The sequence below is a fragment of the Staurois parvus genome, unplaced genomic scaffold, assembly GCF_062004578.1.
Source record: "Staurois parvus isolate SC_StPar_1 unplaced genomic scaffold, SC_StPar_1.0 ptg000394l, whole genome shotgun sequence".
NCBI lineage: Eukaryota > Metazoa > Chordata > Amphibia > Anura > Ranidae > Staurois > Staurois parvus.
In genome coordinates this window covers 4375073-4393982 of record NW_028318190.1, presented here as the reverse complement: position 1 = coordinate 4393982, position 18910 = coordinate 4375073, and the positions used below count along the sequence as shown (strand labels likewise).

At 42.5% G+C, this 18910-nt stretch overlaps 2 protein-coding genes across 6 annotated transcripts in view; one reads left to right on the top strand and one right to left on the bottom strand.

Annotated features, from left to right (window-relative positions):
- Window positions 1-2033, top strand: part of TAF12 (TATA-box binding protein associated factor 12) — a 30124-nt gene extending 28091 nt beyond the window's left edge. For all 5 annotated transcript variants that reach the window (XM_089686264.1, XM_089686266.1, XM_089686267.1 and 2 more), the window contains 2 exons: window positions 388-476; window positions 1754-2033. In XM_089686264.1, coding sequence (XP_089542390.1) covers window positions 388-476; window positions 1754-1789 — 125 coding nt within the window. In that variant the 3' untranslated portion in view covers window positions 1790-2033. The remainder of the gene's footprint in view (window positions 1-387; window positions 477-1753) is intronic.
- Window positions 2034-2113: 80 nt separating this feature from the next.
- LOC149455418 (ras-related protein Rab-39B-like) lies at window positions 2114-18545 on the bottom strand. The gene is made up of 2 exons (XM_089686268.1): window positions 18256-18545; window positions 2114-4299 (listed from the first exon to the last, which is right to left on the bottom strand). Exons 1-2 carry the CDS (start codon window positions 18468-18470, stop codon window positions 3897-3899), a joined length of 618 nt encoding a protein of 205 aa, XP_089542394.1. The 5' UTR covers window positions 18471-18545; the 3' UTR covers window positions 2114-3896.
- Window positions 18546-18910: the final 365 nt, after the last annotated feature.

Here is an 18910-nt window from a genome sequence, read left to right as displayed (position 1 = left end):
TATGTACTGAATTATACTGTAATATGAATTTGAGAACTCTTAACCTTTTGCCAAATACAAATGTTTGGGGGGAAAAAAACCTTACAAGGGGTTTTAATTCTCCCACACTGTCCAAAGCTAAAAAAGGTTACAATTTAAATGATACATAGTTATTTTGTATTATTATGTTTACATAACAAATGACACATAGTTATTAAGTTAAGCACAATAATCATCTGCCTTATATGTCTGTAAGACTTGCATTCCTTCCACATAGCAACAGTCAGAATCACTTGGATATTCATGTGGGTTCAAGAGTTTTGTTTATGAAAAGAACTTTATAGACCTAGGAATTCAACAGTTCTACATGTGTAAGGCAGGACACTAACTTTTCTGTCATCCACCCAGAACGACAATGGAACATGTGGATCCCAGGGTTCGGATCAGAAGAGATTAGGCCCTATAAGAAGGCATGCACAACTGAGGCCCATAAACAGGTAAAAAGGGGCTTGTCAGGGCTTCTGGAGTGTTTATATGTACATTACATAAGACTGTATATTTCACTTTGGAAAACATCACAATCGCGTCTCGTTCATGCAAACCACTGCGGGTGTGTATGTTTAGTTAACACCCCAAAATCTGTTTGCAAAACACTTTGCGATGTGCAGAATAGGATCGCATGGGTGTGAATACCCATGCAAACTGATTCTAGTGTGGACCAAAAAAAGGGTCCTGCACCTTTTTAGTGCGGATGCGGTGCGATTTCAATCATACAAAATGTATGGCTTAAATCTCACTGCACAGAATTCGCATGTGATTTGCACAGGAATGCGGTGCGCTTCCTGTGCAAATTACATGCGTTATGCCAGACTGCATATGTGTGAACCCAGGATTAGAGTGATATAAAAGCTCACTGAGCATTCCAAGACCTGAAGAAAATTTTGTATCCTTCTGATAATCTGGAAGGTCTCCTTCCTCAGTCTTCCAGTTATCTCTGGGAATTACTTTCATTGTAAACCATACTTAGTTGCTTGTTTTATTTGCAAGCTAAAGCAGCATAATTTATTATTGAGCTCCTTTCAGATATTTTCAGGTGAGGTGGGGATGCAAACTTTACTTTGCGATTATTCCTGAGTTTGTTAAAGTATGTTTAAATAACATTGACATTGTACATTACTTTAACAGAAGGAGCAAAGCTATATTGTTCCTACATCAGTCCTGCACATGCATATATTGCGAGGCTAATTTGGGTGGAAGCCAACTGGCCAACCACTATATTTTTAGATTTTGGGAGAAGATTTGGTTACTTGGAGGAATGCAGAGGGAGAGTGTAGAAACTCCATGCAGATGATACCTTGGTTTTGACTTGGTAACCATCCCATAGTCCTTTTTTTTTTTCTTTTTTTTTTTTTTTAAACAATAATATATTCTGCTCTAGTGCCTCAGCAGGTACCACAACCTGTCGTGTGTTAGACAAAAGTTCTCTCCATACATTTGGAGGTTTACTGTGATACCAACAGAAGAAAGATCTGTGCACTTGCTGTGAATAATAGGCAAGGAGCTGAACGTGATTATTAACATATTTGCTTCCTCCTCACTGATCTTCATCAATATGTTTAAATATGAATGTTTCTGTCCACACACATTAAAACAATGGTCACATTTTGTAGCACATTCATTATACCGATTGTTTAGTATTTATGTAGTACAGATGATCTGTCATAAATTTCTTAACTCTCCTTCTGATGAGCATATGCCTGGTTTTGTACCACAGAGAATGGCCCTCATTAAGAAGACCCAGAAGAAGTAGACGACGTTGTTTTCTTGGTCAGCACTCCCAAGTTGACGCCATGATTCTGCAGTGAACTGATGCAGAAGCCTCCTCTTCAGAGAAGAGCCTCATTTTTGGACAGAGACTGCACATCTAGTAATGTGGACTTGCCTTTATTAGTCCTGCATTACAGAACCCTCTGGCAGGGAGAGTGTTACACTGTCGTTTTCCTTTTGTATATATAACAGAAAGTGGTTTGATTAAAGATTGTTGTTGTAATTCACGCTTGGTCTTTGTGTGACATTACCATAGAAACCAAAGGATCTTCTTTCAGGGAAGGCCAAAAATATACCAGAGAACTGCTTTGCTTAAAAATAGTAAATGTTAATAGAAGTTTATTTAAGAGAAGAATGTCTGAAACCATTTACAAATATGTATGTAAAAGTACCCATACAAGTACATATATGTAACTTTGCTGTGTAACCTATTATTCTAAACAAAGGGTCAGATCTGTCCTTCAGACTTTAGGGGCCAGACTCGGACAAGTGAAAGCAGAAAATTTATTGGCATCAGTGGTAGTAAACAAAGCCCCATCTTTGGTTTGGTGTGGGGGGGTTAACACCCCATCATTGGTGTCATTGAAGCTATTGTGCCACGTAAGTGATGTCATTGGGAGGAATAGTGCCCGTTGTTGGCATTATTAGGGGGAATTGTACCCCATCATTGGTGTCAGTTGGAGGAATAGTTCCCCATCGTTATCAATGGGGATAATAGTGTCCCATTGTTGGTGTCATTGGGAGGAATTGTGCCCCATCATTGGTGTCAGTGGGAGGAATAGTGTCCCATCGTTGGTATCAATGAGAGGAAAAGTGCCCCATTGTTGGTCTCATTTATGGGAATTGTGCCCCATTTTTTGTCTCATTGGGGGTAATTGTGCCCAATTGTTGGTGTCAGTGGGAGGAATAGTACCCCATCATTGGTGTCAATGGGAGCAAAAGTACCCCAGCGTTGGTGTCATTGGGAAGAATTGTGCCCCATCATTGGTGTCATTGAGAGGAACTGTGCCCCCATCGTTGTCATTGATAGGAATTCTGCCCCCATCGTTGGTGTCGTTTGGAGGCATAATGTCCCATTGCTGGAGTCATTGGATGGAATAGTGCCCAAAGGGTCAGATAAAGGCAAGCAAGGGGCCGCAGCTTGGAGACCACTGTTCTATATGATAGGCCATTATAGTCCCCAAAGGGCATTTATGATAACCAGATGTTCCTCTTTGAATTGTTATATTATTGCAACCTTAACAGCATTACCTGATTTTTTTAATGTGCTCATCAATGTTGAAGTGCCGGGCTGTATTCTGCCTGTGCTCAGTGCTGATAAGATACTTAGAAACATATACAACAAAGGTGCTGCCAAGCTTACATTAAAGAAAAAGACTTTATATGCTTTTCTGTTTTACAATAGCCTGTGCAGAATATCCACTGTCTTGAGTGCAGAGAGCAAGAGCTACGGGGGGTAATACTGCTCATCACCACCTGTGGTTGGGAATGGAAGGCGGGTGGAAAAACAGGAAGTAGATCTGTGTCTTTACTGTCCAACAACTGCCCTCGTTAAAGTGTAACTATAAAAGCATTTTTTTAATTTTAGATAGAGTGCAAAGGGATTAGAAACCCTGTCATGTTTTTATTGCTATCTGTGCCCCCATTAGGAAGATTCATCCTTTCTATTTGTCCTGCTTACCATTATTGAAAGTATAAGAAAATACCAAATGTTGGGTTGTCCCTAGAAAACTAATAGAGAGGAAATCTTCCTGTGGAGATGCTAATTCTGGTGACCTGGGAACCCCAAGGAATTCCCTTTAATTCCAGGGATTTCCTCTCACTGCCTGTTTGGCTATAGGACAGGAAGTGAAGGGAAATTTCTCCAATGGGACACAGATGGTGAAAAAAAAAAAAAACTAACGGGTTATAACATGCCTTTACTCCACAATGTAAAAAAATGTTTTGCCCATAGTCTGCCTTTTCACGAACACTGATTTGATATTTCTGCTCTGCTGGAGAAAAGGTTCAGCTAAATAACAGAACATGCATACATCCATTTGACGTACACTATTATAACAAACTGAAAAGTTGTATTTTCCTGCTTCTTGTCAGCATATGCATAGCGTTCTCTGTTTCTGTGCTGCATCGCCTGTTGAGCATCCCACTATGCTGTGCTCCATTGTTGTCAGTTTGTCTTCTCTTGCAGCTTGTAGCAGCTCTCTGCATATAAGGGTGAGCGCTGCGGAAACATTGCTGCCAGTTCGTGCAGATGTCTCTAGATATGGAGCATTTATGGAGTTTGCTGTGTTTTGTGCCTCCTCTCGGGTGACATCTCGCAGGTCCCGCAAGTCACTTTTTGTTCCCAGCAGCAAGAAAAACAGTGGATGAGGTTGGGCCCGCTCTATCACTTCCTGATACCAGTTTTGGATGTTCTCAAATGTCTTATGAGAAGTGAGGTCAAATAAGAGGATAACACAAGCAGCATTTCTGTAATAAGACCTTGTTACAGCCCTGGAAGAAAGAGAACAATTGACAGATGTATAGCATAATGTGTACTTTCATTTTCAGTGCCTATAAACTGATATAACAAAATTGGTATGGTACAGTATATGAGCACTGTAATTCTTGGCTTTACATCTTCATGTGGCTCATTTAGTGACTGTCATGCTCCCTTGAAACCTTTACTAAAACATTGCTTCCCCATTGAGGAGATTGCCGTTACTTTTGTCATGTCACTGGGGCAGGAAGTGAATAGAAATTTCTTCAGTGGGGACAGTAATAAATACTAAATATTTTTAGCAGTGTGAGACAGGTTGGAACCTCTCTCTGACTTTATTGCTGTTTGTGTCCCTTTTGAGGAGATTTTGTCCTTGGGACAGAACGTGAGGGGAAATAAAAACGAGAGTTTCTAACCCTTTGTCACTCTATCCAAAAGTAAAATTAATTTGTTGTTCAGAGTTCTACTTCAGCCACTTTTATTACTGCTATGAAATATGGAACATCTAGTAGCAGTTTGATATAGTCCCTTGAGAAAGTATTCATCCCCCTTGAAACTTTTCACATTTTGTCATGTTACAACCAAAAATGTAAACGTATTTTATGTGATAGACCAAAGCAAAGTGGCACATAATTGTGAAGTGGAAGGAAAATGATCCATGGTTTTTACAAATAAGTATCTGAAAAGTGTGGCATTCATTTGTATTCAGCCCACTTTACTCTGATACTCCTAACTAAAATCTAGTGAAACCAATTGCCTTCAGAAGTCACCTAATTAGTAAATAGAGTCCACCTGTGTGTAATTTAATCTCAGTATAAATACAGCTGTCCTGTGAAGCCCTCAGAGGTTTGTTAGAGAACATTAGTGAACAAACAGTATCATGAAGGCCAAGGAACACAGCAAACAGGTCAGGGATAAAATTGTGGAGAAGTTTAAAGCAGGGTTAGGTTATAAAAAAAATTATCCCAAGCTTTGAACATCTCACGGAGCACTGTTCAATCCATTAACCCAAAAACAGAATATGGCACAACTGCAAACCTACCAAGACATGGCCGTCCACCTAAACTGACAGACTGGGCAAGGAGAGCATTAATCAGAGAAGCAGCCAAGAGGCCCATAGTAACTCTGGGGGAGCTGCAGAGATCCACAGCTCAGGTGGGAGAATCTGTCCACAGGACAACTATAAGTTGTGCACTCCACAAATCTGGCCTTTTATGGAAGAGTGGCAAGAAGAAAGCTATAAGAAGTCCCATTTGCAGTTTGTGGGAAGCCATGTGTGAAACACAGCAAATGTGGAAGAAGGAGCTCTGGTCAGATGAGACCAAAATTTAACTTTTCGACCTAAAAGCAAAACGCTATGTGTGGCGGAAAACTAACACTGCACATCACCCTGAACACACCATCCCCACCGTGAAACGTGGTGGCAGCATCATGTCATGGGGATGCTTTTCTTCAGCAGGGACAGGGAAGCTGGGCAGAGTTGATGGGAAGATGGATGGAGCCAAATACATGCCAATCTTAGTGGAAAACCTGCTAGAGTCTGCAAAAGACTTGAAGCTGGGGCAGAGGTTCCCCTTCCAGCAGGACAACGACCCTAAACATACAGCCAGAGCTACAATGGAATGGTTTAGATCAAAGCATATTCGTGTGTTAGAATTGCCCAGTCAAAGTCAAGACCTAAATCCAATTGAGAATCTGTGGCAAGACTTGAAAATTGCTGTTCACAGATGATCTCCATCCAATCTGACAGAACTGGTGGAGAAATCCCCAAAAAGACTTGTAGCTGTAATTGCAGCGAAAGGTGGTTCTACAAAGTATTGACTCGGAGGCTGAATACAATTGCACGCTACACTTTTCAGATATTTATTTGTAAAAAAAATGTTGAAAACCATTTATCATTTTCTTTGCACTTCACAATTAAGTGCCACTTTGTGTTGGTCTATCCCATAAAATCCCAATAAAATACATTTACATTTTTGGTTGTAACATGACAAAATGTGAAAAATTTCAAGCGGGATGAATACCTTTTCAAGGCACTGTATCTTTGTCACAGTTTCTGATGACAGCCCTTACTCAGCTGAAGAGTAACTTTTGACCAGCAAGTAACTACTTGGCATAGTTTTTATTGAATGGGGGTAACCTGTCCAAAAATAAATACAGGAGCTGCCATTGGTAACATGTTCTTCAGAGCGCATGATCCATGGTTGTCATATTTTTATCTCTCATTACTTGATGAGTCACTAAGCTTGAACAGGTATGTCAGGACATGCATGTGCTATATACAGTAGATGATTGTTTCAGGTCCATGACTCACTAATGGGAAAAAAAAAGGATGAGTCTGAAATTTACACCTTTAACAACTGGTTAGCAATGGCAGCTCTATATTTCCAACCTGATAGTTTACCTATCCTGAAAGTAATATACAGACTGCCAATTCTGATGTCCTCCTTGAAAATGCATTTAGTTGTAATTTATTGATCAGCATACTTTTTTCCAGAAAATTGTAATTGCTTGGCTGTCCTTACCAGTTCCCTGGCTTTATTTCTAATATGCAAACCAGGAGTTCTGATATCAGAATTTATGAGACCAGTGTGTACAGCAACTATTTCATAGCATTTGGAAGCCTTCAAGTAGCCTTCAACTCCAGCTTGGGGATGAAACAGATCATAATAGGAGCGCTGGCTATCAATTAAACAAGCCTCTAGCAGGGATTTAACACATTTTTAAGTAGTGAGAAACGTAGGCTGCATTCACACTTTTGCGTAGCGGGAACAAGCTTTTCCGCTTGCAATTTTGTCCAAGCAATATGCATGTGATTTTGCATGTCGCAATGGGCCAACCTATTCACTTGAACGGGGTGCACTATGTGCATATGTTGCCTGAAAAGAAGATATTGCTCCTTTTTGGGCAACAAGCTTAATGCGACTTTTAAAGGCATGATTTGCCACGATTGCTATGTGACAATCATGACAGAATCGCATCACGTTTGGGGTGCCATTAAAGGATAATGGCACCCAAATGCACGTTGTGCAGCAATTGCTGCAGGATTTGGAATTGTGGTAGAATCACAGCGATTCCAAATTGCGAAGTGTTTACAGAACCTTAGAGAACACCTGCTAGCAGATTGGTTAAAGTGATTTCATTAAAATCCTTGATTAACACCCTTGTTTCTATAAAGGCTTTAACAACGTTTCCTGAAGCTTGCTAAGAGCTTCAACAGCTTGTTGTACACACTGATCATATACAAGGCCTTAAATAAACTGTATTAGAGAAATATTGCCCAGCATGCTGATCTGCAAAAAGTATTCAGATGATGAGTTCTACCTTGACTTGCTGTATATTTCTTACAGGTTAATGACTAATGGGTAAGGTAATAAATACAGAGGCTGCAAGGCACACACATTAATACATCATACACACTTAATAAATAGAGTGTAATTACATCAGTTATTCATGTTTCCTCTGGCCTAACAAGAATATCAAACCATTATTTTTCCTTATGCCAGTTAGAGGGGCCTCCCAGTATATGCTCCCCCCATGATTTTAAGGATAGTGGACCTGAAGGGGTTGTACATCTGGTCTATTCTGGCTAAAATTAAAATGGTTATAAAGTCAATTTTTTTTTTTACCTTAATGCATTCCCAGATCCAGAGTATGCCCACACACGTGCCCCCATAGGAATCTACTTATTATGGGAGGCACACTGAGAAGAGGCAGAGAGTGCCAGTGGAGGACCACAAAAGAGGAGGTAAGGGGCCTCTCTCTGCAATATTCTTGCATGGAGCGGGTAAGAATAATTTTTTATTTTAGTAAAAAAAACAAACTTTAAATTTTCAACTGATAGATTTCTTTTATAAAGGCTATACAACATCGGTAGTAGGAGGGGGAGGCAACATTTTTAACAACTCTTCTAGTTACCCTTTACTGCCATTCTTATTTTAGTATTCTAGTTGTGGAACTTTCTCTCTGTCACCTTCTCTATTTTTCCCTAATGTCTCTTCCCCGCCTGAGAGGATACAACTATCCACATGGACGCAGAGGCTGTAGTTGAGCTCTCCCTTTGGTCAGACTCCAAGTACTGACCTTTGTTGCCTCTGGAGGTGTTGGGGAGCCCATGGTAGCCTGCTAAGTACCCACTGTATGCCAATGAGATGTGGGTGGACTGTGGCTGCCAGAATTCCTTGGTCCTTTGAGGCCCACTTGTGGCTGGAGCAGGTCCATGCTCTTTCAACTTGGGGGTCAGTATGGTTGGAGTGAAGGAATCTGGCTTCCCTGGCTGCTTCTGAGTGGATGACTTCCTGCCACCAAGGCAGATGATGCACCTCTGGGACACAGGACAGAACATGGCTTAGGACAGTACGGGCCTCCCCAAAGAACAAACACCCTGGTGCCAGCATCCAGAGATCCAGGGAAGAAGTGATAACGGTTTGGGATGGAGTCATTTGTAGACCTGGACCTTCCCATAAATCAGCGTTCTAGCAGACTTCCTTTGGTTAACAGTGAAACAGCATGCAGTCTGATTCTGTCATGGCAGCTGCTATACAGTGCCTTGAAAAAGTATTCATACCCCTTGAAATTTTCCACATTTTGTCATGTTACAACCAAAAAACATAAAAGTGTTTTATTGGGATTTTATGCGATAGACCAACACGAAGTGGCACATAATTGTGAAGTGGAAGGAAAATGATCAATGGTTTTCCAAATTTTTTCCAAATATCTGAAAAGTGTGGCATGCATTTGTATTCAGCCCCCTTTACTCTGATACCCCTAACTAAAATCTAGTGGAACCAATTGCCTTCAGATGTCACCTAATTAGTAAAGAGTCCACCTGTGTGTAATTTAATCTCAGTATAACTACAGCTGTTCTATGAAGCCCTCAGAGGTTTGTTGGAGAACAATAGAGAACAAACAGCATTATGAAGGCTAAGGAACACACCAAATATGTCAGGGATAAAGTTGTGGAAAAATTTAAAGCAGGGTTAGGTTATAAAAAAAATCCCAAGCTTTGAACATCTCACGGAGCAATGTTCAATCCTACAAACCTAACAAGACATGGCCGTCCACCTAAACTGACAGGCCGGGCAAGGACAGCATTAATCAGAGAAGCAGCCAAGAGGCCCATGGTAACTCTGGAGGAGTTGCAGAGATCCACACCTCAGGTGGAAGAATCTGTCCACAGGACAACTATTAGTCGTGCACTCCACAAATCTGACAACCATGGATCATGCACCCTGAAGAACAAGTTACCAATGACAGCTCCTGTATTTAATTTTGGACAGGTTTCCCCCATTTAATGAGACTATGCCAAGTAGTTACTTGCTGGTCAAAAGTTACTCTTCAGCTGTCATCATAAACCGTGACAAAGATACAGTGCCTCAAAAAAGTATTGGAGTGGCAGTTCAGGAGTGCCAAAAAAAATCATGGTGCAGGAGCTCGCTATGATTTTGATGGCACCTTGGTCACAGCTCTTCTTCTATGCATTCTTCACACCTGCCACCTGAGCTGAGCATTGTGGCAAGGACAAGAAGAATTTGTATTGCTAGCACTATTGTGTAGCACTTTAGCACTGTAATCACTTTTCCTTTATCCCCTTCCCTTTTTTCATATGTTGTTTGCTTTTTGCACAGCATGATGGCACTTTACTCACTCCTGCCTAGTAGCGTCTAGGTCCTCAGTTTTGCCCTGAAAGTCTTGAGGGAGAGAGCACATGGCGTTTTGGTCAGATTCTCCCTCTTCCATGGGGTCTTCTTTTGGAGAAGCCCTACCTAGTATTTGGGTAGATCTTCCTCCAGTAGGTCTCCTGAAGAAAGAGGGGTCTACCTGGTTTAGGCAGTGTTGACTACAAGTACCCAAGTCTCCATTGGGAATCTTGCATGTGGCCTTTTGGTCAGGTTCTCCCTCTCCCAAGGGATTTCTCTTTGGGGGAGCCCCACTAAGTACTTAGGGGGGCCTTGCTTCGGCAGGCCTCCTGAAGAAAGGGGTCCTGGTTTTGGCCAGGTGGACCAGTGAGTGCCTTAGTCCCTGTCAGGAGCCTTGCGCTCCGGGGGATTAGTGCTAGGGCCCTTTCTCTTCGGAGGAGGGCCAGACGTACACCCTGTGCACTTTTTTATGTGCTTCACTTTTATGTGCTCACTTTTTTTTGCACTGGGTACTAGTTTTGTGAGTGTGTTCACTACACCTTGGGACATAAAAAAAAAATATATATATTTATAAAAATAAAATGAGTTCATTAGGGTGCTATATATACTGTATATTAGTTTCATTTTTAATTATAATTATTAAAAAAAATACTGTCCAGTCCATAATATAAAGAGTGATTAATCCACAGGCTATCCACCACCTACTTCCCAAGAAACTCTTCAGTGTGATCCACGTTTTCTGGTTCAGACACTCTACAGCTCCCAATCATAGCTTCATCCTAAGGGCTCATATACACAAATGGTTGGGGGGAAGGGGTCATTTACATAAGTGGTGTGGAGGGCGCCCTCCAACCACATGCAGGGTTGCAGGGATTAAAGCAGGTGGTGAGAAAGTGATAAAACTCCTCCTCACTGCCAGTCAAATGGCACCACCTGTCAATAACAACATTAGTGTAAACTAGCCCTTAATCTTCCTTCTCCCCTCTGTGATTAAGCACATGGAACAGATAACTCAGGAGCAGATCCTAGTCCTCACCCTCCTGAGCTATCCCGCCAGGAGTTAACCCCCCCCTACTCCTAAATGGCCAAGGCATTCCTCGCTCAAAGACACACATACACACACCACTTGTATATTATTGAGGCAGAGAATGCCCCAGTCCGTTTATAATTGACTGTTCACAGTGACAGCTTCCTGGCGGGATAGTTCAATCCGGATCGGAAAAGGATCCAAACACACCTGACCTCTCCCATACTTAGAAGTAAGTCCTCTAGCTTCCAAGATTCAGTCAGGTTATCTCTATACTGTGGATCAGATACATGAAATTTGTTGGGGTTTTCTAATATGAATACACATTACCACTGGTTTCATGCATTCTGCAATAATAATATTATTGTAAAGGATTTATATAGTTTTCACAGCGCTTTACAACATGATATGTTTGGTCTCTGTTCTAATTTACAGTATATACACATTGCAGTCAATTCTTATGCATGTGCTGTACAATGTGTTATTGTGTTTTTGATCATGAATGTGTACATGAAATAGAAGGTTCAGGCATAAGCGCTGACTTGACTAGGTTGTTTGTATGCTGTGATTTTGGCCTCATATATGTAACTCATGACCTATTAGTCTGAATATGTTATATTTCTAATTGTCTTGTTTGTGGCATAGGCCTTGATGCAGACGTTGCTGAATGATTTGTTGGCTTTTTCTTGAATGAATGCATCACAGCGCTGTTTAAAATAGTTATTTTAAACTGGTCCAAGTGAACTATTACCTTCACATCTGTTTGTGCCTGCATCATCTACATACAGTCATCTCTGTCATTTATTCAGTATTCTCCTCTATAAAGTACTCTGCTCAAAAAAAAATTAAAGGAACACTTTTTAATCAGAGTATAGCATGAAGTAAATTAACCTCCTGAGATATTGATCTGGTTAGTTAAAAAGCAGAGGGGGTTGTCAATAAGTTTAGCTGCTTTGGTGTTAATGAAATTAACAACAAGTTCACTAGATGGGCAACAATGAGACAATCCCCAAAACAGAAATGGTTTTACAGGTGGAGGCCACTGACATTTTTTCCCTACTCATCTTTTCTGACAGTTTTTCACTAGTTTTGCATTTGGCTAGGGTCAGTGTCACTGACTGTAGCATGAGGCGATAACCTGGACCCTACAGAGGTTGCACAAGCAGTCCAACTCCTCCAGGATGGCACATCAATACATGCCATTGCCCAAAGGTTTGCTGTGTCTCCCAGCACAGTCTCAAGAGCATGGGGAAGATTCCAAGAGACAGTCAGTTACTCTAGGAGAGCTGGACAGGGCTATAGAAGGTCCTTAACCCATCAGCAGGATCGGTATCTGCTCCTTTGTGCAAGGAACAACAGGATGAGCACTGCCAGAGCCCCACAAAATGACCTCTAGCAGGCCATTGGTGTGAATGTCTCTGACCGATCAGAAACACACTTCATGAGGGTGGCCTGAGGTCCCGACTTCCTCTAGTGGGCCCTGTGCTCACTGCCTGGCACCATAGAGCTCAATTGGCGTTTGCCATTGAACACCAGAATTGGCAGGTCCGCCACTGGGGCCCTGTGCTTTTCACAGATGAGAGAAGGTTCACTCTGAGCACGTGACAGACGTGAAAGGGTCTGGAGAAGCCGCGGAGAACGTTATGCTGCCTGTAACATCGTTCAGCACGACCAGTTTGGTAGCGGGTCAGTAATGGTCTGGGAGGGCATATCCATGGAGGAACGCACAGACCTCTACAGGCTAGACAATGGCACCCTGACTACCATTAGGTATCGGGATGAAATCCTTGGACCCATTGTCAGACCCTATGCTGGTGCAGTGGGTCCTGGGTTCCTCCTGGTGCACGACAATGTCTGGCCTCATGCGGCGAGAGTATGCAGGCAGTTCCTGGAGGATGAAGGAATTGATACCACTGAATGCCCCCCATGCTCTCCTGACCCAAATCCAATAGAACACCTCTGGGATATCATGTTTTGATCCATCCGACGATGCTAGGTTGCACCTCAGACTGTCTAGGAGCTCAGCTCAGGACACCATCCATCGTCTCATTAGGAGCATGCCCCAACGTTGTCAGGAATGCATACAAGCACGTGGGGACCATACAAACTACTGAGTACCATTCTGAGTTGCTGCAATGAAATTTCAGCAAAATGGACTAGCCTGCTGCATAATTTTTTTACTTTGATTTTCAGGGTGTCTTTGAATTCAGTCCTTTGTAAGTTGATTTTAATTTCCATCAAACGATGGGGCATCCTTACGTTCCTAACACATTACTCAATCCATATCGATATAGATATCCAGCATATTTTTCCCCATTGAGATCTGATGTGTTGTCAGTGTGTTCCTTTAATTTTTTTTGAGCAGTGTAGTATCAAACCCTGAGCTGTTTTAATTGACCACATTGAGCACAAAAAAAGAAAATATTCCCAAGTAAACTATTTGTTCAAATTCTTACCCCAGGACCAGGGGCGGACTGACAACTCATGGGGCCCCCAGGCAATAGGGGATCATGGGGCCCCTGTATCCTTGCCCAAACTCAAAAAAGCCTATGAAAAAGGTACCAGGGGCATCTCATGGGGCCCCCTACTGACCCCGGGCTCTCTGGCAGTGCCCGATTTTCCAAATGGTCAGTCCGCCCCTGCCCAGGACATGCAGTTTACAGCTTTCAATGCTGCTGCCTCCAGCTCTCTCTGTGCTGTGTCCCTGAACTTCCAGTCTTCACAGGAAAGAGTTTACAAAGGTAAGTGCAGTCCCACGGCAATATGTTAGTTTGGAGAAGAAAGAGAGGAGAAGGAGGGAGCAGCAGACAATGCCATGGCATTCTAGACTAAGGGGCTGTGCCGTGTGTTTCTATTGCCATCCCGTACTGGCAAGCAGATATACTGACAGATCTACAGCAGACCTGCATGGCATCAGTGATCTGCTGATCATTGGTGCAATGCTTTACAGGCTCCTGCAACCAAAAATAATAAATTTTACCTGCAAAAAAAATGTGCATTTATTCATTTTTGGTCAAAAGGTGGACTTATTGTTTAAATGTTGCCTCCTCCCTGCTCTTACAATTTCTGCGAACAGTTTTTTATATATCTCAATGTAAATACCATTTGTTATTTCAATGTTTTCCAAGCAGTCACATGACCGTAAAGCTCCAGCAAATTTGTCTGTGTGGCTGGTGGGCATGAATTCTTTTAGGGCCCACAACGCCTTAGAGCTATGGCTGTCAGTGGATGACATCACTGTTCTAAAGATTCAATGTTGATAGCTCTCCACAGTAAACACACTTTGCAGTCACATGACCACTTGAAAAAAGTAAAAAAAAAAGAAAAAAGAAAAGATTACTAAAAAAAAAAAGAAAAAGATTTATTAGAAACTGTAAGCAACTATATGCAGTATCTTCCATTTTGCTTCAAGCAAACTGTAAGCAAGAAATGCAAGTGCAGCAGGAAGGCAACCATCAAAAGGTACGTGATTGCATTGATTTTTCTTCTACTTTAAAGCTGAGGTGTCTGTGCTCTTTTATTGATTTTGGGTGATATTTTTCTGTTTAAGGCCCCGCCCCTTTCAGACGGGGCGGATCTGTCAGTGTGATCTGCCTGCTCAGCGGGGGATCTCTCCGCTCATCACCACTGAGAAGGCAGATGACAGGTCTCTGTCCACTCTACTACTGCAGAGCAGCCAAAAACACTGCCCGCTGATTTCAATGGGATGGTTCAATAGAAACAGACTGCCTGTCCGTTTCCACCCGATTGTCATCCGGTCTGATCTGTTGGATGGATGGGGGATGGATCCCCACCTGTCTCTTTTTGGCGTACAGCATCGGATCGGAGGCTGGCGGGTGTCAGTGGACTATTGCCCACTGACACCCACTGGTCCATAGAAGTCTATGGATGGATCGATCGGGTCCACCTGGAAAATGGACAGGCAGACCCCATCGGTCCACTCGTGTGAAACGGACCTTAAGTGGGTTGAACCTCTTATGTGCTGTACTGTAAGATTCCTGGACATTGCGGTAACAGGTAACTAATTATGAATGTGGTTTTGGTTCAGGAAAGTCTAGTCAATCCAAAATCGAATGTTAACAGCAAAACAAAAGTTTTAATTACTTTAAAAAAAACATTTGTTAAGTCAAACCACCAGTGTATGGCCACCTTAACTTTTTTTTTTTTTTAACATCAGCACACATTGATAATATAATTTACATTAAGACAATCTCTATTGTACATGTATTAAAAAAAAACCCCAAACAAAAAAACTACCTGTGAGTAAAAGACCCAGAAAAAGGAGGTAGAGGTCATTGAAGAAGGAGGTGATCATGAATAAAAAAAAGAAAAAAAAAAAGAAAAAAAAAAGGATGGTAGGATGAAGAGTACACCTGCAAAAACATGTCCCCCCCCCCCCCCCCATACAGTATGTCAGTCTATACAGGTCCTTTTAATACTTGTATGGCTCTTAACAACTAGTGTTTTTATGTACATATCTTTGTTGTGCCCTGTTAATGAGCACAGTAGGACTTTGATGAATACACCCCCCCCCCACTAGGGACTTTTAAAGGCCTTTAGAAAAAGTCTGCAGGGAGCACAGCTGAGTCATATCCCAGAACAAGGGGAATAGATTCTACCAGTTTCCAGCAGTCAGAACAGTGAGAGACTTTCTGTGGATTACTGCTTTGTTTCCCATATTAAGTGACCCCCAATGTAGATTGTAAGCTCTAAGGAGCAGAGCCCCCTGACTCCTCTTCTGTTGAATTGTATTGTAACTGTACTGACTGCCCTCATTTTGTAAAGCGCTGTGCAAACTGTTGGCCGTAAATGAATCCTGTAGAATAATAATACTGTTAATACTTGGCTTTCTTTACATTTCATTTCACACATTGACCAAAGCTCATCATTGCTTTTGTGCAGTCTGTAGCATTTGCAGCATCCTCTTCTCTAGTAAGGAATAAGGCCCCTTTCACAAGGGGTGGATCTTGTTTTGATCAGCAGGGGATCTATCCGCTGATCCCCTATGTAAACGAGTAGAGATGGCAGATGACAGGTCCATGTCTGCTCAGTTTATGCAGAGCGGACACAGACCAAGCCTGCTCTGCTCCATGGACCAGTGGGTGTAAAAGGACTCTGTTGTCCATTTACACCCAATTGCCCTCCGATCCACCTAGACAGAGGGGGACAGAACCCCTTCCATTTTCTCTCAGCAGACTGGATCGGATTGGAGGTAGGCGGATGTAAATGGTCACAAGGTTATTTACACCTGCCAGTCCATAGAGATTGATGGACCCAGGAGCGAACTGACCATTTGGAAACTCGGGCACTGCCTGAGGGCCCGGGGTCAGTAGGGGGCCCCATGAGATGCCCCTGGTACCTTTTTCATAGGCTTTTTTGAGTTTGGGCAAGGATACAGGGGCCCCATGAGTTGTCAGTCTGCCCCTGGATGGACCATCCAATCAGGTCCAACTGAAAAACCGAAAGGCAGATGTGATGGGACCCTTCGTGTGAAAGGGGCCTTAGGAAAAAATGTTTTATTGCACTGTAAAACAGAGACCGCATTGCGGCAAAGTACAGGCACCAGCACATTGGTGTGTTTAAAACGTAAAGTAAGGCAACATGAGGACAACCAACTACAATATTTATTAGAAATTGCAAATGAGAAAATATACGGCAAGTGTGAGTGCTATCCTAAACATAAGAACAGAGTATGGGTACATGCAAAAAAAAAAAAAAAAAAAACAATTTTTTTTTTTTGCATACGCCTGTTTGCTGAACTTATGTTTACTATAGCACCGCTGTAAACATCAGTCAGCAGCACACAGCAGTTCATGTCAATAAGAGATTGTATGCTGCATCTGAGCTGCCCATGTAGAAGAAAAACACCAATAATTACACTGAATAGGCTCAGCCACTCCTGTCCAAGAGCCCTAAGAATATTTGAATTAGGCTACGTTCACACTAGCTTTGTCAGCAGGCGTCAGACAGGTTTTGGGAAGCTTTTTTTACGCTTCTCAAACATCTATGAAAATTCTGCACATGGCAGCACACAGTGGTGTTCACACTGAAGCATTAGCGCTGCGTCGCGGCAAAACTGACACCTCATGTCAAGTCAAGAGGAGTTGAAGCCTCCCATTCAGGTCTATGGTGCTGCTCCTCAAACACCTGGCAGACGTTTGCAATGCGGTTGCAAGGCGTTTGCAAAGCGTTAATACCATTTAACTTCATTATAGGCGTTTGTGGTGCAGTTTTAATGCTTGCCAAACACCTATCAAATGCCTCAAAACCGGTCATAGGGCGTTTGGGGAGTATTTGAGGAGCGTTAAAAACGCTTCCTAAACGCCTGTCAAAAGCTATAGGGCCGTTTGGCAATAGTTAGAAATAAAGTCAAGTGTGAACGAGCCCTTAGTATCAGCATCTTGCAGTACCTGTACAGCAGAGTTCAGACTGGGAGTATGGAGAGGCAGCACTATCAACCATTCAGTTGTGTTGCAGTGCAAGGAACATGCTGATAGAAGGAGAGAACAGAGTACTCAAATGATAAGCTCATCAGTATGCTAGAGCAGTGGATGTCAACTTATGAGCTAAAGGAGACCTCAAATGGGGCCCCTGACATTACCCAAAGGCTGCACATAATATGTAATGCTTGAAAGGACTGTTAGAAACTACAGAGCTAATAGAGGAAATGAGGGTCAGAGAGTGTGGACATGCTAAATTTGTTGGGTGCAGATGGGTGCAAAAGACAATATGAAACTGGGAACACGTTACATGAAGCTAATAGTGACCAATGCCAATACCCTGATCAATGTTCCCACTACAAACTGCTGAGCTCTGAGCAGGGGCGGACTGACCATTTGGAAACTCGGGCACTGCCCGAGGGCCCGGGGTCAGTAGGGGGCCCCATGAGATGCCCCTGGTACCTTTTGCATAGGCTTTTTTGAGTTTGGGCAAGGACACAGGGGCCCCATGATCCCCTATTGCCCGGGGGCCCCATGAGTTGTCAGTCCACCCCTGGCTCTGAGGAACACATATCATACACCAAAGGGCTGCAGGCTGGGCACCAGGGCCTTAGAGTCTCCAGTCACTGGGTGGGGTAGGAACAAGATCTGTAAGTGTCACTAAACTGTAGCAGAAAAGAAATCAAGTCTCATGCCTTGCCAGACAGAAATAAGCTTTGTGGATGGTTAACCTCAGAAACGTATGGACAGAAAAGCAAATCCTTTGACAGGATTAAAGGGCCCACATATATGAAATATCTGTATATGTAGCTGCTTGTCTGGAGTTCCACTTTGATAGCTTCACATACACAACATTTGGCTCACCGATATCGCTCCTGGCCAGCTGTATCCCAGAACTGTAGTCTGACTTTAACTCCATCCTCGGGTTCTTCTATCCGACAACAAAAGTCTACCCCTACTGTGGGTCCGGTTGCCTCTGAAAATTCATCATTAGTATATCTCCGTAAGAGAGAAGTCTTCCCAACTCCAGAGTCCCCAAGCAGCAGGACACGAAACTGAAAGTCCCATGCACATGCCATGTTGCTGAAGATACCATATAAGTGAAATCTCTGCTGTCCATTTGTCTCCCTCCTTTGTCCCGTGTCTCCCCTCCCCAGTCTCTTTATTTGGTTCTGTCTTTTATTACTAAGTTGCTTTCAAGTTTGTACTCGTGGATGGCATTCCTTTGTCCTGCTCAATCAGGTTTCTGCAGGAGTTTGCAATATGATATGTTTTCTGTTCTGTAAATGCATCCTATTTTATCTACTGCTTTTTTCTGTTGTGGAAATGTCATAAAACTACTAGCACTTTTAGATCTGTGTAGGATGTATTTTCAGAACTGGAAATATGTTGTACATGTATTCACGGCTAAACACTAATGCACAGAAGCATTGGTATTCACACAAGTATATGGGCCTACAGACACTAGTTTCTATAGCCAAGTTTCTACGTCCCACCTGCAGCACATCAAGTGCAGAAA

What these genes read in the sequence shown, in the direction of transcription:
- LOC149455418 (XM_089686268.1), bottom strand. Translation starts at nt 18,470, where the DNA reads ATGGCATGTGCATGGGACTTTCAGTTTCGTGTCCTGCTGCTTGGGGAC. An exon ending in GCTGGCCAGGAGCGATATCG is followed by an intron (nt 4,300 to 18,255) that starts GTGAGCCAAATG and finishes TCTTTCTTCCAG; the next exon opens with GGCTGTAACAAGGTCTTATT.